The 26,585-nt window shown below is 38.8% G+C and overlaps 1 protein-coding gene across 3 annotated transcripts in view; it reads left to right on the forward strand.

Annotated features, from left to right (window-relative positions):
* The window catches only part of LOC136852285 (AMMECR1-like protein), an 85,145-nt gene that overhangs the window by 41,100 nt on the left and 17,460 nt on the right, over window positions 1–26,585 (forward strand). For all 3 annotated transcript variants that reach the window (XM_067126782.1, XM_067126784.1, XM_067126783.1), the window contains one exon: window positions 15,322–15,452. In XM_067126782.1, the coding sequence (XP_066982883.1) occupies window positions 15,322–15,452 (131 nt within the window). The remainder of the gene's footprint in view (window positions 1–15,321; window positions 15,453–26,585) is intronic.

Below are 26,585 nucleotides of genomic sequence, written 5' to 3' on the forward strand. Positions count from 1 at the left end.
TTATAATATGTGTGATAATCATAGTCAACTATAATCATAGTCAACTAAACTTGTAATGAAATACGGTACAATAAGTCAAACAAAGCAAAAATCTCGTAGTGAACTTCGTGGGTTTGTTTATTTTCATGTTTTTATGTTTTTAGTACTGTATTTGATATTACATTAAAGGATATGTACAATACAGTACTGATGTATGGTAGAGAGAGAGAGTACTAGACTGAGATTCTGTTGTCGGAGAACTTGCTACTGGTGCTTTTGTGTTGCCTATGTATAAAATTTGGATTTAAATATTTTTAGGTGATTAGATCAATTTAATAATAGAGTAAAAGTGGATTCTGTAAATGAAATAATGTTTTATTGATATTTAATGTTTTATTGATATTTTGCTGTTTTTCATTGAAGGATATGCATACTGAGAGAGAGAGAGAGAGAACAATAATTTTTTATAAATTTAGGGGAGATGATGAGGATGTAACCACGAATGACGTAGGTTGAGTATGACATAACCCAAGAACTTACTGTATATTTAGGGGCAAATATCTGAGAGATGTACTGGGACAGGGAGATGTAGAACCTTCCTCTGTGAAATCTCTTGGGAGACTGTTCCCCCTCATATCTTGAGTTGTGGTGTGAGTTTGCCAAAAGAGTTGCCATGAGTCACTTTCCCGCAAAATTCATTAAAATAGCCTGGCGCAAACTAATGGTTCTCATGTAAGCATATTCAGATCAAACCCAATATCTATTACTATACCTCACGGGATCACATCCAGATGCAAGGGGTTAATTGAAGGGACAAACCCAGCCTTGCAGCAGTGAATGGTTAATTCCATGATTGTGCCTTGGGGACTTGACAGTTTTTCTCTTTTTTCTCCAAGTACCGGGAGAAGGAGGTGAACTACTTCCACTTTTTGGCTCTCCAAGAGGAGGATGTTTTTAAATGTAAAGGAATATCTTTATTTGGTGAAGGAACTTGCCTTCTGTTAAAAATGATAAAGTTTTTTGTTTGATATGTAATTTTAATGGTTTAAGGTGTGAATCTATATATAAAGTAGGTTTGGATTAATTGAGCATTTCATTGAGATATAAGACTTCACATTTTCAAATTGTTTACAGCCAAAATCATTTTATACTTTTGATAACCATGGTTGCTGCAATGCAGAATTAGACAGTTGCTCCAAGGTGCTATAACAGGAGTTTTTAATAGTGTAGCCATTGTTTGTCCTCAAAGGAGTTACACTCTCATGGTCCCCTGTGAGACAGACCAACCAATCTCAAATAATTTTTTATAGTTGGTCTCAGCCAGAATAGTGCTTGTTTGCACAGTGATAGAATATAAAGGACTCAGGACAAGTGGGCTCTTATCTCCTTTTCACAGCAACTACTTTAGTTTTCCCTTTATCTTACTTGCTTAGATGTGATAACCGTGCATATGTCAGCTATATTCCCATTATTATACTCTGGTCTGTCCCAGAGTTCACTTATCCCCAAGTTTTTCTCTGAAAAAAGTGTTTGACTGTGCATTTGTAGATCGTCATCAACTTTCAAGCTAAGCACATAGTTTAATGACCCCCTGAAAAGTTTTAATTCCTTAAAATTTAACAGGGAGGCTTACATTTGTTAGAATTGGGAGCCAGTAAGTCTCTTGCAAGGTTAGATGTAAGGATTAGATCACTAGGCTAAGCTGTAATTGCCATGCTGTTTTTTCCTGACAAATAAAGCAATAATTACCATTCTCATTGAAACGCATTAGTCAATGACTATTTTTAACAATGATAGATAATTTGAGTTCACCAAATGGGTAAATCAGGTTAGCCTAGCTTAGTGTTTATGAAATGTAACTGTGATAGTTGTGCTTGACTTAAGAGCCAGGGTGTTTAATAAAGGCCAGTATTTTTTTGTAGTGTATTATAATCAATTCTCTTGAGAGTCTCTTCCTCCTAAGACTAAGAAAGCTTGGTATGAATCAGAGCCATACAATCCTCCAGTCACTACTAAAGGATCCCTCCAACAACAGAAAAAGGGCAACTATAGCAGCAGTACCCGTTTCGAAGCATACAAAGATACTCTTACCAGGAAAAAGGAAAGTCAACTCCTGAACTGTTTACTAATGGCAAGGGAAGAAATGAGCTCAGTATGGCTTGCATTGTCGGTGGTCATCTTCTACAGTATCACATGCAGTGGAAGTCCTCCCCTTGGGGACACAGTATAATTTCTATTGTTGCAGAGCAGAGATGGTCTCACCCTCCCCCATATCAAAAGTAGTTTTTTCCAAAAACCATAGCCCTTTTAAAAAGTGGCCATAGAGAAAGATGTGTTTATTTGCCACCACTCCTCAGCATCCCCAGGAAGGGTGCCTCCGAACAAAGGGTGATACTTGACCTTTTCTGAGGCTGGATACGCTTTGCAGTCGGCTGTCTCTTCCCAACAGCACCCAAACCTGAATTAGGAAGGACCTGAGAAGATTCTTGCAGAGCCCAGGTTTTCCATACGACAGCAGCAACAAAGTCTGAGCCTATTACAGTTTGCGTCTGTGGTAGATCTCATCCTAGATTGCAACCGGAGGATGTAAAAAAGTCTGGCTCTCATGCCAGAAAAGGCTTTGACAAAATTGCAACTCTTTCATCTGAGATTGGGAAGATACCCCCCCCTGTAAACCTGGAAGGGGTCTTTGTAAATAGGTCAACCTGACTCCACCATCTGTACAAGTACATATGGATGCCTCCTTGACAGGTTGAGGAGGCCATTGGAAGGATCGTCAGGTAGCAGGAAGATGGTCATCTGTTTTGAGGGAGTGTCATATCATCTTACTGGAGCTACTGCCTTTCTTTCCATCAGAGAAAATTGATAACTCCAAAAGGGACCCACATTTTATTGTTCCTAAACAAAATGACTACAATTTCTTGTATAGAGATTAGGCTCACACTCAGCCTCTCTCAAGTTGCTAATTGCCATCATGCTTCCACATCCAGAAGTGGACCTGTTTGCCACATGCGAGAACCATCAACTTCCAGGATGTGTGTCTCTGAACCTGGCCATTCAGGCAGTAGCAGGAGATGCATTCCCACAAAACTAGAACGAATGGAGAACAATATACCTCTTCCCTCCATTGTCCCAGATTTTGAAGGCTTTGGACAATCTCCTAGCTTTCAAGAGAAACATTGACGTAGTGGCCTTGAACTGGCAGAACAGTCATTGGTTCCTTTTGCTTCAACAACAGGTGAGAGAATAGATTCCATTACCATCTGCAGAAGGAGGGAAAGTCATCTGTGCATATTCCTTTCAGAGCCATTACCTTCATGTGTGGATTATTTTAATCTAGTCTGCCATGAAGGTTATGGAAAATGAGAACCAAGTTGAAATCTATTTAAACATTTGTACATTTTATTATATATCTGTTAAGGCAAGTGCCTTGCTATTACAACAATCAAGGCATACATGGCATCATTGTTGGAATGCTTGCTTTATATTTTGGGAGTGATTCCAGTATAGAAATAGTTTATTCCATTGTCCAGTCATTTGCACTGCAAAGGCCAGCTCATGCAAGGCATCCCATTACCTGGTCCCTGAATAAGGTTCTTAGATTCCTGTCATCCCCTCAGTTCAGTGGACCCAATACAACTGCACCTCATATGGTCCAGAAGGTAGTCTTCTTGATTGCTTTGGCATTGGGAGCTCGGATTGGCAAGCTGGGCTCTCTTAGATTGGGACATTTCATTCACTCATACCCCTAGTTGTCATTTACTGTTGTATCCTGGCCTATCATTCTTGGCCAAGAATGAGGACCTTTTACAGGGAAAATCCCCTTTTCTGATAAGGGAATACCATATTTTGGATAAGATATTATGTTTAGTTTAAGCACTCAAGGTTTACCTAGATGTCATGGCAAACATTCCTGTGGTCCTCTTCACCCTAGCACAAACAAACCACTCTCTCTACATGGGCTGAGAATATTTTAGTGTCCCTCATTAAAAAAACAGACCCTCACTCCTTTCCTAAGTCCCATGACATCCAAAAGTGAGTATATCATTAACTTTCGTTGGAAAAGTTTCTTTCAAAGTACTCTGAGTGTACAGGGTGGCTATTAGAGGCAGTATTCCTGAACCAGGGATGTGTAATAATCCCGCAGCCAGACCCAACTTAATTAGGCAAGTCACTGTAGAACCACAAGGGATAGTACATTTGTATATTGCCAGACCCTAATGGATATTGGGAATAAAGAAACAGTTGATAACCTGTAACTTTACGTTGCATCAGAAATTCATGAAACACTTGCCATGAGATTCGTGGTCATGTTAAGATATTGCTGGGGAAGGGTTAATAATCCCACAGCCTGACCCGACATAATTGGGTAATTCACCTTAGAACCACAAGGAATGATACATATATTGGTTTGTGTGTTGCTTCTTGTTCTTTACTATATTGCCAAACCCGAATGGGTATCTGGAATAAAGAAAATGGTTTATAATCTGTGGCTATACTTTGGACGAAAAATTTATCTGATATGTTGGGATTTATTTAGTAGGAGCTAAGCCATTTCATCACCTGTCAGTTTCTTTTGTTAGCTCCTTTAAGGACAAACAGCAGCTATGCTATCACAAAACAGGTTTTTCCTATTTTTTTTGGTAGACACTGTGGTCCTCAAACCCTCCCACTTTCCTTGATGAAAAGGCATGGAACTGGTGTGAACATTTATCTTGCACAGACCTGGTGTGTAATGAGGAAGATAGCTGACATGCGTGCTGTTGTCACTTGTGCAAGTAGGATAAAGGGAAAATCAAAGTCTTCACTGTGGACAGGAGGTAGAGCCCTCTTGTCCTGAGCCCTTTAAATTCTATCACTGCCAACAATCACTATTCTGCCTGAGACCAATTACTGTATAAGAGAATTCTTTGAGATTGGTTGGTCTGTCTTATGGAACCCTGGGAGGACCATGAGAGTTTAACTCCTTGGAAGACTCATAGCAGCTACCAAAAATAGGTTTTTCCTACATCAAAGCCTGTTGTCTTGTTAATTAGGCAGCCTCCCCACCATTGTAACAGCAAATAGCCATAAATGGTTTTGGGTTTCTCTCTGATGGTGACCAGACTAATACCAAAGAAGTCTCTTTTAGCTGGTCTTGTAGCTGGGTATTGTGTCGTAATGACAAACACTATAACGTGATGGAGTATAATGGACTCAAAGATAAGAGGGCATTTTCCCTTATCTTCAGCGAAGCTAAACCCAGTTTTCCAACGTCAAAACCTGCAAGAAGGAGAAGTGACTATTGGGCATGCGCATTTGCAATGTTGTTTACAAACAGACTGGCACAGGACCAGGAACTCATTACTTTTCTGGTCATTGGTGGAATGTATACCTTAAGCCAGTGCTTCGTAATTTCAGCTCTTCGATTCTGTTTTTATTAGCAAGGATCATGGAAACTTCTAAATTTGAAAGTTAAGTGCTTATTTTTAAGTTCCAGTTAAAAATTGTTAGTTTTAATCTGTGGAACAGGTAATTAATTTGTGTGTGAGCCAGAAACCGGCATTTCTTGCAAGCACATGGTTGGTACTTTCCCACAATCGCTGATTGCTATTTGTCAAAAGCGCAAATTGTTTTGAAGAATTTGTCATTCTATTTAGAAGTTTTAACTAAAGAAATGTGCCACAATTTATTATTAGTTTAGATAATCTTTCAGATAATGATATCTACAATAGCCTACACAGTAGTCTGCATCAGATTCAGTGAGAATAATTTAGACTGTAGTAGATGTTGTCTGTAGCCTATAACCTAGGAATACATATCCTTAAAGGTGAATTAAATAACCTGGATTAGGTGGTAACCTAAATTAAGGTAAGTAAGAACCTTTTAAGACATATCCTGTTATGGGCTTAGGTAGCAGTCTAGTTTACACCAAGGACCCTAGGATTAGATTGTCAGGCTACATGATCTAAATAATCCAGGATTAGGTAGTACCTTATGTTAGGTTAAGTAATAACCTTTTACGAAACATCCCATTATTGAGGATTAGATGAAACAGTGATCTGTGCTATGGGGTGGCAGCCAAGCTTTAAGGCTACATATTAAGGTAATTGTGTTTTATGTAAAGACGACTAGTTAATCCCATACCCTGAAGGGCGACTTAATAATCTGGATCAGGTTAGTGATAGCCTAACTATAAGGTTACACATTGATAAGTTACTGTTGTATATAATTGACCAAATAGCCTAGGACTAGATATAAACAGCCTAGGTTAGACAAAAATGGTAGCCTAACTGTAAGGTCACTAGATGTCTGTTTTTATATAGCCTATACATTTAAGAATGATCTAAAATAATCTGGATTAGGCAATACCCTCTACTAGGCTAAGAGAGAACAATTTAGGGAATATCCTATTATTGGTCGAAGCCTAGGATGGGCAGTGGCCTAGAATAGGCTAAGCGAGAACTCTCTAAGAAATCCTCTATTCTTAGCTTAACGTAGATTATACTAGAAGCATTAACCTAAGCCATGTAAAATAGTAGCTTTAGCTAATTAAGTAAACAAATTAGTTCGAGAAGATTAGTCTGAATGGCATGACAATTAGAATTAAAATTTCACATAGCCATTGCAAAAGGACTGACAGTTTAAGTAATACAGCCATTTACGGGTGTCAAAACTAACCTAAACTTTAGATGGGTAAGTTAACAAAGATATTTAATAAAATGTATTGCAACTAACCCACTCGTACTCAACTTAACATGTAATATGGTATATATTAATGATATGAGGATCTACAGAAGTGTCCCTTATTAAAACAATTTCGACTACCGTATATACTCGTGTAATATTTGACTCCATGTAATGTTCGACCCCCATATTTTACTGCATATATTAGCTTTTAGAATAACCATGTGATGTCTGCTTTGATTCTGGCACATGCCGAGGTTACGATCTATATATTTGAATCAAAACATGATGGTAGCCTGATTATGTTAGCAGTCATCAGAACTGGTCTAAGATTCTGAACAAAAATTGAGATAAACTAAGAAGCTAAAAGCTGAATATGCCTATAAAATATAACAATCAGTATATACTCATTTCAAATCATTAAAATTAACTATAATAAACAAAAGGAAAAAACAAACTTCCGACCTGCTTTGTTTATAATCATTTTGTCATAACCACCAAAAGCTTGCCAAGCAACCACTGTAACTAGTGAACATTTACAGTATATTGGTTAATCTCTCTTCAACCACTAAAACTAGCAATCAGTATAATCACCATACATTTATATTCTTTAACTTTAATGCCCTTTTACTGTTTCTTATATCAAAAGTTTTCAAAATATTTTCTTTGTAAATTGTAAGTGAAGAGAAATCAGCTGATGAAATACAAATGGCAGCTAATACTTGTTTACATTTGGGAAATGTAGGCTACACTTTTTATAGCCTAGAATAGCCATAAATATAGAAACAACATAATAATAATAGAAGATTCTCAGATAAGTAAAACATTTATATTGTCTTTATTATACAAGAAAATAGCTTGCTTTATTCTACAAAAAAAAAATGGTTCGTCAACTTCTGTGGAAGGAAATGCATTTGTTGACTTATGTTGTTGGAAAATCCAAAGCCTAGGCTTAGCCTAGTCCCAAAATCTTGAACTTTTCCAAAACTATACCTCATGTAATGTTCGACCCCAAAATTGTAGGCCATAAAATTGGTCTTTAAATATCAAACATTAGACAGGTATATACGGTAATTAGTTTCTAATAACAGCTTGTTCTATTTCACTACAGGGCCGCCATTATGCAGGACCCTCAGCGCAAGTGTTCCGTAGCAAATTGCTCAGTTCGCTTTTTGCCAGTGAGTACGGCCCACACCACCTACCATGCGCATAGTCCTTGTAAAAAAACAAGAAAAATTTGCATGGTCACCAGATAAGTGGGGAATTTGTAGTATGCTCCTGGCAGCACGTTTTAAGGACGAAACAGGCTCATTTGGCTTGCCTCATGGGTCCTTGGGGTTCAGCAGGGGAAGGGGAGATTAGATCTTTCCGGCATAACTCCAGCAACAGGTATTTAACCCTTTCTCAGAAGATCTGTTTAATAAAACCCAGTAACACCAGTCCCCTACACTCCCATTGGCCGGGAGTCTGAATTCCGAGCGCCAATGAAGAATAAGAGGAATTTATTTGGTGATAGAAATTAACTTATATAATGTGTTCTGGATTCCCACAATGTTGTAGGTCCGCTTGCAAACCAGTTGGTTCTTAGCCACGTAAAATAAAACCTAATCCTTCGGCCAGCTCCCTAGGAGAGCTGTTAATCAGCTCAGTGGTCTGGTTAAACTAAGATACACTTACTTTACAATACCTCCCAGGTTAACCCTGTGGAGGAAGTAGAGGAATCTTCGCTTGGGGGTGATATTCTTAGAAAAGAATATGAAGTTGGTATTGCTACTGAAATGACCTTGCTGAACTCAGAAGGATCAAGGACACAAATTTCAGCTAACCATGGGAGAAACTTCCAAAATGAATTCCATCCCCAATGCAGCTATCAGAAGCTGAACAGGATCCTTCCCCCAAAGGGATACTAGGATCCACCTAACCCCAATTGAAATTACTACATTTTCGGAGGGATGTAGTAACTCACCCAGGACCTCTGCCCCCTGGGTAACAGGCAGTTACAGTTCAGCTGTGGATGCTCAGTCAAATTATGCAAGATCCCCTGAAAGGAATACACAGTTTGCGGCACTTGATCAGTTCCGTAAGGAAATTATGAGTAACATCAAAGATGCCCTTGCCATAGAACGGCAATATATGCTGGACATATTACATGAATCTGAACAGGAAATTAAGTCAGTCATGTACACTCCAAAGTGTAAAAGCACGGCATCCTTTAACCGAAAAGTGAGAGTCGATATAAATTCTGCCCAAACAGGGTCTAAGGTTAGAATTCCAACTGGAACCAACAAAATGGCCAGTTCGGACTACAAAACTTCAGATCAAAACATAACAGTGGCTCCAATACTCACCCCTGATGATACTGATAGTCCTTGGTGAGATGCCTAAATGTGCATTTTCTCTCCCGATGGTAAGTATCTAATTAATGAGAGAAAAACCATGATTGAAGCTGTATATGTAGAATTTAGAGATAGGGCAGCATTCCCTAATACAGAATGGCGCCTGGTACCACCTTCGTCAGACATGAAAAAACCACAAAAAGAAATAGTTCTCTTACTTGTGGCTATGGCATTAAAAGCTTTAGATGACACCCTTTACCAGGTCAACAGAAAATGGATCTACACTCCCATTCTAATAAAATCCAAGCTGCTCACCAAGTAGCCCCAGCCTTCTGTCCCTTCACTTTAAAAATAATTAACCCTGTGAAGGCAGATTTTCAGAACTTTGTAGCAACTAGAAAACAAGAGCTAATGGCAGAATTAAAACCATTTGCTACAGTCATCCTGGTTCGAAAAATTCCACCAAGGAATGGGCAATGCTTCAACTCCCTTTTGAAAGGAAAGAGCTCCCTTTAGATATAGCTACAGAGCAGTTTTGGACCCCTATGAGAAGAATCTCAGATGAGACAACCTCGTCAGAATTTAGTGCTAGGATCCACCTCCTTAGTGTTATACCCTCTACCACCTTGCTGGAAGTTGCCACCAAAAGGCTTCCAGAAGATTCCAGGATATTTTTTAATGTTGTGGCTAAAAGTCTTTTGAGAGTGGCGCATAAAAGTGCAAATGGAAACATTGGAAGGCTCCAACAAGTCACTTCCCAATGTGACCGCATTATTACAATCTTACCCCTTCTGTAAGGACTTGTTTGAGGATTCTGTTGTAACTCAACGAGCAAACACGCCAACAAAATTGTACAGCATAGCTCCTCTAGGAAAAGGGAAATTCAGGAAACAAAAAACCTGAAAATTCTCTTTACCCAACCCAAAAAAGGCTCTCTCTGATCAAAAATCATATAAGCCTTCAGTCACCTCCAAAAGTTTTCCTCAGAAACAGGTAGGTGGTCAGAAGGGACAACTTCCTATAAAGGAACAACAACAACCACAACAGCAAGGACATCCTTTTCACAAGGTCCAAAAACTTTCTTATAAAGGAAAAGGAAAAGCGACTCCTTGAATGCCTATCAAGGGCAAAGACAGAGGAAGAGACAGATACCAATAGGAATTGTTTGGTCGGGCGTTAGCTTCAGTGACACCACAGGCAATGGAAGTCTTCCCCTTGGGGACACGGCATTATTCTCAATGGGCTGGGGTGGAAATGGTCTCATCCCTCCCTCCTTTAAAGGGGTTCTTTCAAAAACGAGACCCCTCTCTGAAAGATTACTTGCAGAAGGCCCTGTTAAAGGGAGCCATAGAGAAATGTGTATATTCGCCATCAAGCACATCTCTTCAGTGTTCTCAAAAAGGATTCCTCCGAACAAAGAGTGATCCTCGACCTATCAACATTGAACAAGCACATTGTTTGCCAGAAGTTTCGGATGACTACTGTTGCCCAAGTACATTCAGTTATTCCAAAAGGGACTTGGACAGCTTCTATAGATCTGAAAGATCCATACTGGCACGTCCCTATTGCCGTTCCCTTCCGCCCCTTCCTCGGGATCCGGATAGGAAAAGATACATACAGGTTCAGAGTCATCCATTTTGGGCTAAACATTGTCCCAAGAATTTTTACAAAATTAGCAATGGTAGTTGTTTGGGAACTCCTCAGACAAGAAGGAATACAACTAAATACAACTAATAGCTTACCTAGACGACTGATTAATCTAGGGGCCCACAGGAAAAGTGCTTGAAAAATTGAAGAGCAGTGGTCAACAGTCCAATCAAAAGGTTTTATAATAAATTGGAAAAAATCCCACCTCACACCTAACAGACTCTTTCAGGCTGGGACTGTGTTGGGATACTCTTCAGGGCCTGTTGTCTCTCCCCAGCAGTACTCAGAACAGAATACTGTATGGAAAAACCTCAAAACGTTCCTTGCACAGCCCAGAGTCTTCAGATAGCAATAGAACCCATGATGGGCCTGCTGCAGTTTGCATCAGTAATAGATCCAATATAGTACTCAGATTGCAGTTAAAAAATCTGAAAAATTTTGGCTATCGCACGCAAGAAAAAAGATGCAAGACCAATCTCATCAAAGAATAAAAGTTGGGGAGATATCGCTCTTGATCCGAAAGAGTCTCTGGCTTAAACAGGTCACCGTGACTCCTGCATCTGTACAAGGACAATACACACAGATGCCTCACGACAGGATGGAGAGGACATTGGGAGGATCACAGGTGGCAGGGAGGTGGGCAGCTACCTGAGGAATTGTCATATCAATTTCTTAGGGCTGATTGCTGCTTTTGTTTCAAAACTCACTCTCCAGAAGAGACACATTCTGTTGCACTTAGACAACACAACTGCAATGTCCTGCATCAAGAGGTCGGGATCACATCTACTCAATATGATATGCTAGCCATCCTTCGATGGCACAAGCAAGGAAGTGGCACCTGTCTGCAGTTCACCTTCAGGGTCTCAATGCCAGGAGACTCTCTATCAAGAAACAACAGGCCTCAACAGAGTGGATGTTGATAAATAACTTTTTTCAAACACAGCCAACATGCTTCCACAACCAGAAGTGGACATGCTCGCCACATACGAGAATCACAAACTCCCAGTATATGTGTCTCCGTATTTGGACAGTCAAGCAACAGCAAGAGATGCCTTTCCTACAAGACTGGAACAAATTTAGGATGATATATCTTTTTCCTCCATTGTCCCAGATTTCAAAGGTTTTGAGCAAACTTCTTACCTTCAGAGGAACAGCTTACTTAATACCCCCAAATTGGCCAAACAGGCAGTGGTTGTATTACTTCAACAATGGGCGAAGAGATCAATTCCACTACTGTCAGCTGTTCGATCCCAGACAGTAGGAGGGGAAGTCATCTGTGCATCCTCCTTTCTGAGCTGAAACCTTCACGTGTGGATTTTTAAAATATTATCTACCGTGAAAATTACTCGCCCAACATCGCTAGGTACCTAGTGCAAAATTAGGGACATCATCTCTCCGACAATACCAGTCCATATGGAAGATATGGTTAGATTATATCCATACTGAGGGCCCAGTTGAGATTTCTATGGAAACACTTTTAAATTTTCTTATATACCTTTTTGAAGATAAATGCCTTGCGGTTACAACAATCATGGCATACAAGGCAGCATTAATGGAACCCTTGCTTTATGGACTTGGGATTGACTCCAATATAGAAATTGTCACTTCCCTTCTGCGGTCTTTTGCGCTACAAAGACCCGTTCCAATTACTTGGTCCTTGAACAAGGTGCTTAGACTTCTTTCAACCCCTCAATTCAGCGGACCCAATACAACCACAACCCACATGCTACAAAAGGCGATCTTTTTTGTTGCATTAGCATCAGGGCTCGTATTAGTGAACTAGGCTCTCTTAGACAGGGATGATACCTCACGTAAACAGTTGACCATCAGTTATTATTGTCCCCTGGCCCATCATTCCTTGCCAAGAATGAGGATCCTATACGAAGGAAATCTATTCTGATAAGAAAATGCAATTTAGCAGACAAAACATTATGCCCAGTTCAAGCGCTTAAGGTTTACCTAGAAGTCATGGCAAACATCCCAGAAGGTCCAATTTTCCTACACCCTAACACAGGTAAACCACTCTCTCTACAAGGGCTGAGAATAACTTTAGTGTCCCTCATTAAAAAGGCAAACCCACACTCCTTTCTTAGGTCACATGATAGTAGGAAAGTAAGTATGACATTGGCCTTCTTCAGAAATGTGTCTTTTGAAGAAGTCTCTGAGTGTACAGGGTGGTCATCAGAGATAGTATTCTTAAAATATTACTGCCATGAGCTAGAGCAAATTTGACTACACTGTGTATCAGTAGGTGGTATGGTTAATCTTGACCCCATAGGCGCTATGGCAGAAGACCAGGGGTGTTCGTAACAGATGGGTATGCAGACTATCGCTGGGGAAGGTGTGATAATACTACAACCATACCCAGCGTGCTTAGGTATTACCAAAACCCTAGGGGCTTTTAGAATAAAGACTGGGGCTTGAAACTTGTGGCTTGACCTTGGATCAGATGTGTTGTATCTTTGGGTTGTTGGGATTAAAATTTGAGAGCTTAAGCCTTTTGTCACCTGTCAGTTTCTTTGTAAAGCTCCTTGAGGACAGAACAAGTGACTACACTATCAAAAAGCAGGTTTTGACGAAGGAAAAACCTATTTTTGGTAGTCGCTGTTGAGTTCTCAAAACCTTCCACTTCCCTGACAAAAAGGCATGGGATTTGGGCAAGGGATCATCCTGCATTGACCAACAGAGAGTAATAGCTCCCTGGTCCTGTGCCAGTCCGTTTGTAAACAATATGGCGGACACGCATGTGCAATAGACACTTCTCCCTATTGTAGGTTTTGATGGAAAACTGGATTCAGCTTTGCTGAAGATAAGGAAAATGCCCTCTTATCGTTGAGTCCATTATACTACATCACATGTTATAGTGTTTATCATTACAACACAAGACCAGCTAAAAGAGAATTCTTTGATAATCGTCTGATCACCATGGAGCTCTGGTAGACCATGGAAGGGTAACTTCTTGAGGAGTCAACACCGACTACTAAAAATAGTCAAAACCTGTTTCTTACGGGTCAAGAACTTTGTAAAAATTCATGTTAAAGAACTCAACTTTGTAAAGGCTTCATTGCTTGACCCTCTGGGTTTAGAGCTGGCACTCAAATCCATTGAGACAGTATGTTTAGCAAGTACTAGGCCGTATTTCTTAAGGAAGGTTCGTCAGCTACAGAAGAAAAAACAGCAAAGCATTTTGTGGCAATCAGCAATTATCAGTACAACAGGAGATGTATCCCATCATAGGATTAAGCTCAGCTGTTTTATAAACAGATGTGGTTAGTGGATAATTATCCATTGTGATTAGAAAATGTGTACAGCATTAATAATTAACTACCATTTTTGTGAATAGTGAAATTTCAATTCAAGGCAAATAACAGCATTTTCAGAATATTAAGTTGATTAGTTTTGATGTTGATGTTATTTGATTTTTAAGATCATCCCAGTTTGGGACTACCTTCTTAGAGTTTTAAGATGGTTAGCTTGGTGATCAGGTTAAACTATCTTTCCAACTAACTCCCAGGAGATGCCATGACACCTTATATGTTGGGGGAAGGACAGAGGAAAGAAATAACTTCAGCACTCCATTTCTCATAGTACCAAATATGATGGCTTAATACTGTATCAGCTTTTTTCCTGCTGCAAGAGTTAGTCAATTTTTGCATCATTGCTGTTTATCTCTAACTCTAATAGCTCTCCACGCCTACATGGTTTGGTATAAGAGGTTTATGATCTTGGACAAAACAAGTTACCAGTATGTGGCATAAGGTAGTCTTAGAGGAGGTCTGAGATTGGCCGCTTGCAATGCATATCTATGGGGCCAAAGGCATCTTGAGGTTGGAGACAATTGATTAATGTGTGTGAGTCTCTATATTCAGCAGACAACCTAAGGATGGAGTTTGTTTCAAGAGGTCTAAAGAAAAGACTTCAAAACACCATTATTTCTGAAAGGTATGTGTTTTTAAATTCTGATTCATCTGATGTCCTGGAAAGTATGGAAGATTGTGTGAAGAGGTGGCTTGTGGCAGAGTACAGGTCACTCAAAGGTATTAAGGTTTGTCCTTTTAAGGAAACAGTAAAGGCTTCCTTCTGAGTGTGTGACTAGCACCATTCCTGGCCAATTCAAGAATAGATGAGAAAAAGTGATTGACACACTCATGTGATTATTTCGATTTTTTATTTATTCATTTTTAAGGATGTCAGCATGGATGGACTATAAAGTCTTTGAGGAACCTGTATCCATGTAGCTCCATACTGTATCTATGAAGAGCTCAGATCTTGATAAACCAAAGCATATACCTTCACCAAGGAGTAATTGAATATTATTATCATTTGCCCAAAAACTTTCAGAGTAGGACCCCACATGCCAGAAATGAGGTACAGAACAACTTTGTTAATGACATTTCTACAAACAAGGTTTTCACCAAATATTTTTGGGGGAGGTTAAAGATCTTTATTAATCAAAAACTGATAAAAAGTGTAGATTTGAGTTTTTCTTTTGCCTTTCTTAAAGTTTGGTACAGGGTTCTGTTGAAATGGTCACTCACATGGCATACAAGATTTCAGAGCATTGATGTGGTTAGTGTTTAAGATGTGTGCTTACTAGTGTGTTGCAGTAACTAAACTAACCTTAGAGAGGTAACAGTTATACATTTTCTTGATAGATAAGAAATTTTATGTATGTTCCATCCTTTTTTTTCAGGCTGGGACCACGAACAGACAATTGATTCATTACTCAGGAAGGGAGGCTACAAAGGACCTGTCACAGGGGAAGTTAGGCGAAGTATTAAGCTTACACGGTATCAGAGTGAAAAGATTTCAGTCACTTTTCAAGTAAGTAGAGTTTCTGTCTTTTTTTTTTTTGTGAAGGTGACATGCAGATACATATATTATATATATGGTATATATAATATTTGTCTGGTACATTATATACTATATATACATATGGTACAGGCAGTCCCCGGTTATCGGTGATCCGGTTTTACGGCGCTTGTCTAATGACAAAAATCGGGAATTTTCAGCACCAAAAATTGTCGATTTCGGCTTATCAGCGCTGATAGTTAGGCATTGGCACCAGTACATACCTAATAGTGGCGCAATAATCGAAAATCGGCAATTTTCGGCACCAATAGTGCTGAAAGTCCCCCAAAAAAAACTTAAAATCGCCAATTTTCGATTATCGTCAGGCCATTAGAATGGAACCCCCACTGATAACGGGGGCTGCTTGTATATATATATATATATATATGGCATATATACTGTATATTATATACTGCAATTTTTTTTCTACATAAATTATAAGACAAGTAAAAACGGGGAACAGGCACAGGACGTACCTAAATTGCAGTGGTAATAAGACTGAAAATATGTTTTCTCAAGAGCCCAGAAAAAGCAAGAAAGGACAAAAGAAGGAAAACATAAACAAAAGGTTAAGCGATAAACAATTGTACAGAGGTGGTTTGAGTGTTTAGTGTTGGGACCGTCTTCTTTATAATAATAGATTCAAGTACATTATTGAGGTCATTATCGTTTTGGGCTTAGCGTGTAAGTAATTGATATTTGTTTTGCACATTTCTACATGGTTTCTTATATTTGAATACTCTGGATTAGTCAGTTTACATCCAGTTCTGTAACTTACACCTTTAAGAGAATATCGGTTTTGCACATTTTTACATGATTTCTTATATTTGAATGCTCTGGATTAGTCAGTTTACATCCAGTTCTGTAACTTATACCTTTATGAGAATCTATGCAAATCCTTAGTAGCCTCGTCATGCATCCAACATAAATCCCATGATCACATCCTGGTCACACATATTTGTAAACAGTGTTCAAAGACAAGAGATGGCTAAGATGATCCTTGAATTTAAATAATGATCCGATAGTGCAAGGCTTTTGGGGTATAAGTTTCAGGTCTACAGCTGAGAACATTCTTTGGAATATGGCAAGACATTTTTTCCTAAAGGTGTTGCCATTTAGGTACGGAAAATTAGCATAAATTTTCAATTTCGGTACAGTTGTGATGGTAGGTGTTGGATTCATTCTGGCATTCAACATTTCATTGAGCCTTCTGGTGACCAGCCTCGTAGGAAAACAGTTACTGTATTCCTGAAATAAGTTGTCAGGACTGTAACTTCCTCATGAAACATGGCCTAAGTTGAGGAATTGGATTATGTAGTAAAGTTGAAATGGCATTCATTTTGAAATTAAAAAAAGAGGAACTACAGAAATTTATAGCTAACCCTATGAAAGTACTTTTTTGGAATATGCCTGTACAAAAATCATTGTTGTCTTATGATAAGGAGATCTAGGAAAGGGAGCTTATTATTCTCTCCCTCTCCGGAGTAAACTTAATATTAGGATGTTGGCTGTTAACAAAACTTGAAGACATTCCTGCGTCGTGCTCATGGCACAACAGAGCAAACGTGTTGTGTACATAACTCCAGTAAAATAAAGGAAGGCAGCTCAGGGGACAGTTATCCATGATGCCCTCCTCCAGGGAGGCTATGAATATATTTGCCATAGTAGGTCCCAGAGGCAACCCCATTACAACCCACTCCACCTGCGTATACAGAGTACCATTAAAAATAAAGTCCATGCCCAGCATAACCAGTTCTAAAAATTGTTTAAATAACATTCAGTTAAAATTATTACAACCCACTCCACCTGCTTATACAGAGTACCATTAAAAATAAAGTCCATGCCAAGCATAGCCAGTTCTAAAAATTGTTTAAATAACGTTCAGTTAAAATTATTAAAACTGGAGTCAGGGTCAGGGAACAAATGATTTGAAATAATGTCAGTAGTTTCAGTAACTGGAATATTAGTAAAGAGAGATTCATTGTCAAGGCTAACTATATATAAATCTGAATCTTGAATGATGATTTCTTCTTTGAACTGAGCAGAATTAGGTAAAGGAAACATATTTTTTGTTATTTTATTTTAGCTAATTTATAGTTAACAGTATTTTGTGATGATAATATCAACTCCATTTATGTGTATTTTGAGGAGACCATTTAAATACACAAAACTATGGGGCAGTGTGTTTCCATCCCTCTCTGAGCAGAATCCACATTTGGGTCAGTACTCCAAAAACAGTGGATTCTGAGAACTACCATTTCAACTCTTCTGAAGGATACAAAGGCTTTCCTTGGGAGAAAGGTCTCTGATACCCAGCATGAAGTGGATATAAACACTGAAGTTTCCCTTCTGAATCCAGAAGAACAAGAAAACAGTCTTCTGCTTTACATGAGAGAGATAATTCAGATGAGAATCTTGCCTTTCCCATGCAGCAATCATGTATTGGGGGACCCTGATATGGTCTACCCAACCCCATCTGAAGTGTCTGATCTAGGGGTTAGTGGTCTATCCTGGACTTCTGTACTGCCAGGCAGTGGTGATACAACTGCCTTGGCTCTTTCAGATCATACAGGCTTCCCTGATAGGAACATTCCATTTGCTGTACTTTCTATACTGCCAGACAGTGATGATATGACTGTCTTGGCTCATTAGTTCTTGCAGGCTTCCCTGGTAGGAAATTCCATTTGATGTATTTTCTATGCTGCCAGGCAGTGGTGATACCATTGCCTTGGCTCAATCAGTTCATGCAGGCTTCCCTGATAGGAAAATTCCTCTTGCTGTATTTTATATACTGCCAAGCAGTGATAATATGACTGCCTTGGCTCAATCAGGTCATGCAGGCTTCCCTGATAGGAAATTCAGCTTGCAGTATTTTCTATACTACCAGGCAGTGGTGATATGACTGCCTTGCCTCATCAGTTCATGCAGGCTTCCCTGATGGAAAAATTCTGCATGCAGTACTTTCAGAATTCCGGGAGGAAATCATGAACATTATCAAGGTTGACCTTGCTACGGAGCATCAGCATATCAGAGATGCTATCCAGGATTCCCAAGAGGAATTCATGTCTGGCCTGGATATGGAATTGGGTGTGATATGTAAAAATTTCTCATCCTGTAAACTAGAGGATAGAGAGGCTGCACCACAGTCTGCCCAAGCAGAGATAGGTTTTCTCACCAAAAATCTTAGGTCATGGGAACAAGGTAATAAAAAACCCAAGCCCAAAAAGAAGTTGAATCAGTTGTCTAGATTCCTGTTGAAATCAGAATGAATGATGAGAAACAGCATGCTCACTCCCAGAACTCTGACTGTAACAATAATAAGACCAGGTCGGACAATAAAACCTCAAATCAGAACGTAGTATGAGCGCCAATATCTGCTTGTGAGAATGATATTGATAACCCTTGGCAAGACGCCTCAGTGTGTGTCCTTTCACCAGATGGAAAATACCTCATTAATGAAAGGAAAACTAATTGAGTTTGAGCACTTAAAATTTCGGGACAGAGCGGACTTTCCCAATACTGAATGGCACTTGGTCCCTCCTTCAGTAGGAATTCCCCCATATGGGGGTAGTGCCATCAGTGCACCGCATGCAGTGCATTGTAGACATTACTTAAGGTTCTTTGCAGCATGCCTTCAGCCCATAGCTGCAACCCCTTTTGTTCCTTTTACTGTATCTCCTTTCATATTCTCTCTTCCATCTTACTTTCCACCCTCTCGTAACAGTTGATTCATTGTGCAACTGCGAGATTTTAAACCTTTTACAGTCAATTTCTGTTTCAGCGCTGAATGACGTCATAGACCCCAGTGCTTTGCCTTTGGCCTAAATTTTATGTTCAGTTCAAGTTAGTTCAGTAGGAATTAAGAAACCGTTGAAGGAGACGGGTATCCTGCCTAATAATATAGTAATGAAAGCTATAGAAGCAGTCACATTAATGAAAACCATAGAAGCAACCCTTCTCCACTTTAATGGAAGATATAGCGCAACAACAATTTTACAGAACCAATAATCTCTCATTGGTTCCTTATTTTTTCAACAAGAGTAAGAGAATAGATTCCATTGCCATCCATTGTTCTATCCCAAACAGGAGGGGAAGTCATCTGTGCATCCTCCTTTCTGAGCTGTGAACTTCACATGTGGATTATTAAAGCTAGTCTGCCATGAAGATGATTTGCCTAAAGTTGCTAGCTAGGTACCAAGTGCAAAAACTATGGACTTCATCTATCCAACATACCAGTCCATATGGAAAATGTGGTTAGATTACCTTGACACTGAGGGCCCAGTTGAAAGCTGTTGAAACAGTTTTACATTTTATTATCTTTTGAGGTCAAGTGCCTTGCTATTTCAACAACCTTGACATACAAGGCAGCATTGGCAGAACCCTTGCTTGATGATTTTGAAATTGATTTTAATATAGAAATTGTTAATTCTATTCTCCAGTCTTTTACACTGCACAGGTCAACTGCAAGGTATCCCATTACCTGGTCTGGTCCCTGAACAAGGTTCTTAGTCTCCTATCATCCCCTGAATTCATGGGCCCAATACAACTGAAAATTATATGGTCCAAAAGGCAGTCTTCATGGCGGCTTTGGCATCAGCTCAGATTAGCGTACTGGCTCTTAGACAAGGACAACATTTCACCACTCATACACCTAGATGTCATTTACTATTGTCTCCTGGCCTATCATTCTTGGCCAATAATGAGGACATTTTTAAAGGAAAAATCCACTTTTTTGATAAAGAAACTCAGTGTTTCTTATATTATGCCCAGTTCAAAAGGGTTACTTAAATGTTATGGCACAACATGCCAGGTGGTCCTATTTTTTTTCTTTACACCCTAGAACAAACAAACCACTCTGTACTGTACATGGGCTGAGAATTATTTTAGTGTTCCTTATTAAAAAGGCAGACCCTCACTCCTTTCCTAAGTTGCATGACATCCAAAAGGTGAGTACATTTTTAACTTTCTTCGGAAATGTTTTCTTCAAAGAAGTCTTCGAGTCCACTGAGTGGTTATTAGAGGCAGTATTCCTAAACTGGTGAAGGCACAGAATCCCGCAGCCAGACTTGACATAAGTAGGTAAGTCACCGTAGAACCACAAGGGATAATACATTTGTAGGTTCGTGTGTTTCCTGTTCTTTATTGCCAAATCCTAATGGATATTGGGAATAAAGAAATTGTTTGATAACCTGTGACTTTACCTTGCGTCAAAAATTACTGAAACACTATTGCCATTAGATTGGTGGTCATGTTGAGATATTGCTGGGGAAGGCACAATAATCCTGTAGCCAGACCCAACATAATTAGGTAAGTCACCTTCAAACTACAAAGAATAATACTGTACATATATTGGTTCGTGTGTTGTTTCCTGTTCTGTATTGCCAGACCCTATAGGTATCCAGAGTAAAGAAATTGGTTAATAACTGTGGCTGTACTTCAGAAAAAAATTGATCTGAGTTGTTGGGATTTATCTAGAGCTAAGCCATTTCATCACCTGTCAGTTTCTTTTTGTAAGCTCCTTTTGAGGACAAACAGCAGCCATATTATTATATATATATATATATATATATATATATATATATATATATATATATATATATATATATATATATATATATATATATATGTGTGTGTGTGTGTGTTATTGTGTGTGCATGTGCATGTGTATGTATGTATACAATACAGGCAGTCCCAGTTAACGGCAGGCTCGGTTAATGGCGACCGGTTTTATGGGGCTTGTCTAACAACGAAAAATCGTCAATTTTCGTTGCTGAAAATCGCTAATTTCCACTTATCAGCGCTGATAATTGGGTATTGGAAAAAGTGCTGAAATCACCCGATTTTCGGTTATCATCACACCCCCCAACAGAACCCCATCATAACCGAGATAACCTGAGATTATATATATATATATATATATATATATATATATATATATATATATATATACAATGGTGTTACGTTCCAAAACCCATCGTTTGTTGAAAAAATCGTAACTTGAATATGGCCTAGCCTACACTAGGAGGTAATCAGTGCCATCTATATACATATATGGTAGCCTAGCCTACACTACACAGTATACTTTATACATATATGGCATAGTAATTATTAGTGTCAGCTAATTCTTCAGGTTCAATGCAGATTAACATGACAAGTCAGTATAAAGAGAAATTGAATAACAAACAAGGCCTAGCCTGCACTTTCGTATATCATATACGGTAGCCTAGCCTACAATATACTGTATTCTATTTTCACATAACATTGTATTATACAAACATCAAAATAACGAATGTGCATCTTTTCCATGGATCTTTTAAAAAGTTATGCTTTACTACACTGTATCCAATTGTAAATATTCTTATATTGCTTTTGCATTATAAATTCTGATCATAGCGATCAAATGTTTTGGTTTGGGAATCGATCACACGGTCTTTATTTCGCCGCATGTAACTCTGTTCAGAGAGCATTTCTTGCTTCTAGTTAGCGTAAATGAATCTCTAGATACCTGTACTTTATTTGTAAGGGACATATATATTTTTCGTTATTCGAAGTGTTTTTAAGTCGAAATATAACTTAAATATGCATCATTGTGAAATTAATTTAGCTATTTTTTCGTTAATAGATGACGTTGGCAGCTGGCCGTTTGGGGGCATGTATGTTTTGTGTAAAAAAAAAATCAAGATTCCAATCACTATTTTCTCTTGATTTCATCATCATACTATGAGCTTTTCGTATTTATCTTTTATCGGCGTGAAAACAGCAGTAATATGTGTTCTTTCATGCCCAGTAGTTTTGGATTAAAAATACTTTCCAATTTTATTTAGTCGAGTTTCATCCATGTTGCTCATGCACAATAATTTATAGTCATTAGCAGCTTGAACATTCTTTCTCAGCTTCAAATCACAACTTGCAGCTTAAATTGCTATTGTAGCAGTATATTTCCTTGCCGATCTTTTCTCCAAAGCGGATAAAGGGTATAGTGTAAAAATATATCAGTACTTAACGTCATTTTTAACATAACTCGTAGTTGTTTAACCCGCATCGATGGTTGAAATACAAGCAAAAACAGTTGTTATCCGATTCGCTTATTAGCAAAACAACAGTTTCCGTTCGGTTGTTTATGGCTAAAAATGCATTTTTACAAGAGTATAAGGTTACTAACAAGGCTTTTATCATTCTTACTTTTTAACTAGAAGATGGAATAAAGAGATGGAGAAAAGAAGTTGATCTCTTGTTGCCTGATTGTCGGGCAACTGTATGCGCTGTTGCCTGTGCCCGCCGAAATTCCCAAATATTTTCTAAATTTTGTCGCATTTGGTGACAATTGCTAACTCCATCGAAACTCAGAATTATCGCCACTCATTGCACTTACCTGTATTTACAAACGACAAAAGTGGCAAAACAACACTGACCTTTTTAACTTCGACACAAGAAGCAAGTGAGGTCAGTTCATTGAATTAATATACTCCCTTCCAGCCTCTCGGGCCACTGTATCATACACATTCGACACTGCCTGACTGTACGCTGTTGCCTGCATCGCCATACTAAATTTAAAAAAATACGTATTTTTCAAAATATTGTTGTATCGATATTAATTGCTAACCCCATCGTAAAGAAGCTAATTTATCGTAGATCAGATTATCATAGCAGGCTTTACCTAATATATATATATATATATATATGTATATATATATATATATATATATATATACATATACATACATATATATATATATATATATACACATACATACACACAGGCAGTCCCCAGTTATTGGTAGGGTTCCGTTTCTGAGGGTGTAATGATAACCGAAAATTGCCACTAACCAAAAATCAGCGATTTTCGAGGGTTATCGGTGCCGAAAAGCGCCGATTTTCGTTTATCGGCGCCTCTGTTAGGTATGTATCAGCACAATACCCAATTATCGGCGCGCCGATAAGGAAATCGGCGATTTTCTCGCGCCAAAAATTGACAATTTCGTTACTAGACAAAGCGCCATAAACCGACCGCTGTTAATCGAGGCCGCTGTTAATATATATATATTATATGTATGTATGTGTGTGTGTGTGCATGTATGTATATATGTATTGATGTAATGGAATTGAGTCTGTAATCGAATAAACTAAATATCTTAATAAAAGCAAAAGGGCCTAAGAGAAAATACCGGTAATAACCGAGACAGAGTAGGCAGAAAAAAAAGTGGTAGTGAATTTAGAGATCCCAGACGTTAATGCAGATGAAAAGGCACCGGAGTAACATACCATATAGTCGAATGCGAAGTCATCATTTTAGTACTGGGCAGAGAACTAATGGAAATCTTGACCTCGCCCAGTGAACACTTGCGCACTGTTACATCAGCTCAATAATAAACATTGATGAAAAGGGAGCCCATAGAAATGAAACTTGGAAAAATTACACTAGGTCAGGTATTGTATGACTGAGACAGAATCCTATATACAGTATATGAGGATCCTATATACAGTATATGAGGACTCTGGAGGCAGAAGGCAGTGAGAAGTGAGGCACCAAGGGCAGAGAGTGTTGAGGTGTGTGGAGAGTGACAGTAAAGGCCCAAAGTGTCAGATAAGGGTAGGTAAAAAAAAATTCTTCGGGTGTTCCAGGGCAATTCTGTACCCTTCTCTCCTAATCTTATCAATACCACATAACTGTCTATGCATATAAGCAACAACCATTATACTTTAAAATGAAAACTTTATGCAGAAGGCAAATGTTTACCTTTTCCCCATATGTGTAACAAATATACTGCATAAATATACTTTGAATAAAGAATGCAACCCCTTCTTTTTTCTCCCTCTCTCTTATGACACAAATTGGTAGGTAGTTAGTTTGCCTGTCTTTACCCACAGCTTACCATGGTTTTATCACTATTAGTGTATTTTTATACAACAACTTTGTATCAGTTGTAACCATATTGTATTGCCATACACAAAATACAAAATGTGTATGTTTGAACTGTTGACTGGGGCTAGGTGTTACACTCACAGTGTCCATTTGCATAAGTCAAATAGGCAATTACAGCTTTACAGTGAATTCTCACTATAACACGGTTTAGCATTCAGTTAATCGCGGATTTTTCTGCAGAAAGTATCTTCGAATATATTGTGGATAATTCACTAATTCGCAGATTTTTTCGTAGAGCAGTATTCACAAATTACTATATTTTCATGCTATTTTCATGACTAAATACATTTTGTATGATATAAAAATTATTTACTAATTTTCAAATATTGATATATTGAATGGCATTGTTGCTTATAGAAAGTCAAATCTTTAAAAGGAACAGTATGGCCAGCAGAAACTTCAGCATTTTTCAGTTATAACTTTATTTTTCAATAAAATGTATTTTGTTTCACTGCATATTTAAATATTTAGGTATAGTACTTAACTCTACTTGTGAATTCCCATGTTTCCCACATGTACTGTAAAAAGAAAATGGGACTGCTTGAATATTGTATGAGAGAAAATTGCTGTGCCTGAATATAGGAGGAACTTGATTATTTTTCACATGAGGCGGTAAGCCATATTTTTATGTAAGTAATAACTTACCATGTAATTACTTAGTTATTGGTTCCCTAACCTATGGCAGCTTAAAAATTCAAAATTCATGTGGTGACGCTACTATCGTTAGTGTGTAGGTGGCAAGGTCCTGCCCACCATCCAGGACTCGAGGAAACAATCCAGCGGAGAGCCCACTAGCTTTCTGACTTCGATTGGCATCAAAGTTTTCACAGCTGCTTCTTCAATTTTTTTGGCTTTACATGAATTTGGTGAAATATTTGAATTTGTTGTTTTATGGCTTTGCTATCATTGTTGAATTGTTGTTCGAGTTAACTTTAGCTATTAATTTAATTAAGATGTCGGATTCCAGTTCATCTAGCATTCACTTTGTTCTGAGGGTTGTAGAACTAGGCTAACTAAGCCTTCATACAATTCTCATACAAATGCACTAAATGTAGAAGCAAGAAAATGCGCGTGAGATAATACTTGCATAGAGTGTCAAGATTGGGAGAATAAGAAATGGAAAACCTTGAAATCTCATCTAGAGAAATTAGAAAGAGATAAGAAAAGGGAAGCAGCCTTTAGGGCTGAAAATAGGGCCAATGCAGATTCCATTCCTTTGGATAATGTAGGGGATGATAGAGCTACCACTCCTCCAATTCCTTCTCCTCCTCCTATCCTAAGTCCTCCTACTTTACCATCTACTCCTGTTCCAGGTTTCCATGATTCCGCTCTTAGTGCCATTTCCAGCCTCGAATCAAGGTGTGATCAGAAATTTAGCGTATTATTTAGTACTGTTATGGGAATGGGATCAGCTATTAAATCTCTAATGGAAAAAATGTAAGTACTGACATTGCAGTGAGAAGTGAGAGTGTTGTGAATATTGAGGAGGTGGCTGTCCGTCCCACCAGTGCCCTAGACAAAGGTCACTGTCCGCTCCCGCACCAGGAAAAGACATGCCGGGGTCCAGGAGGCTGGCAGGGTTTGCCCACGTGGCAGTCGCCCCCTCTATCGAGCCTGTCGTATGCCCAAGGCTTCACTAAATGCCATTGGAAAGGCATTCCTGTGCATCAACTTTCTTCAGATTGGGAATCTTCCAGTCTGCACAAGAAGCTCCCATATCACTACTCTATTTCTTCAAGCCTGGTCAAGAGACATGCTGATCTTGGCGACACCTCTCCCCTGAGACTATCCCACAACCCTCCTGCAGTTTTTAAGTCCAGCCTGATTCTCCTGCTCATCGTCGTCATCTGTTCAGAGACAGTCCTGAGCGGTATGAGCTTTCTAAGCACCCGACTTCTTCCAAGCTTCCAACGCCAACAGCCGAACTCCCAGCTTTGCTTCTGGAGCCCATGCACCTTCTTCTGTTATTCCATCTTCCTCATCAGTTTAGGAAGATTCTTTAGACCCACTCAAGCACCAATTGACTGAGCTTATGGGTCTTCTGAAGAAATCCTCTTCTGCTCCAGAGTCCAAGGATAAATCATTGTCTCCTATCTCTTCAGAGGAAGAAGAGATTGTTCAGGATACGGTTCCCTCTGCTGCTTACTCGTCTCTTCTGCGTTTCCTCCTGGATAACTTCCCTG

Source organism: Macrobrachium rosenbergii, chromosome 25 (assembly GCF_040412425.1).
Source record: "Macrobrachium rosenbergii isolate ZJJX-2024 chromosome 25, ASM4041242v1, whole genome shotgun sequence".
Taxonomy (NCBI): Eukaryota; Metazoa; Arthropoda; class Malacostraca; order Decapoda; family Palaemonidae; genus Macrobrachium; species Macrobrachium rosenbergii.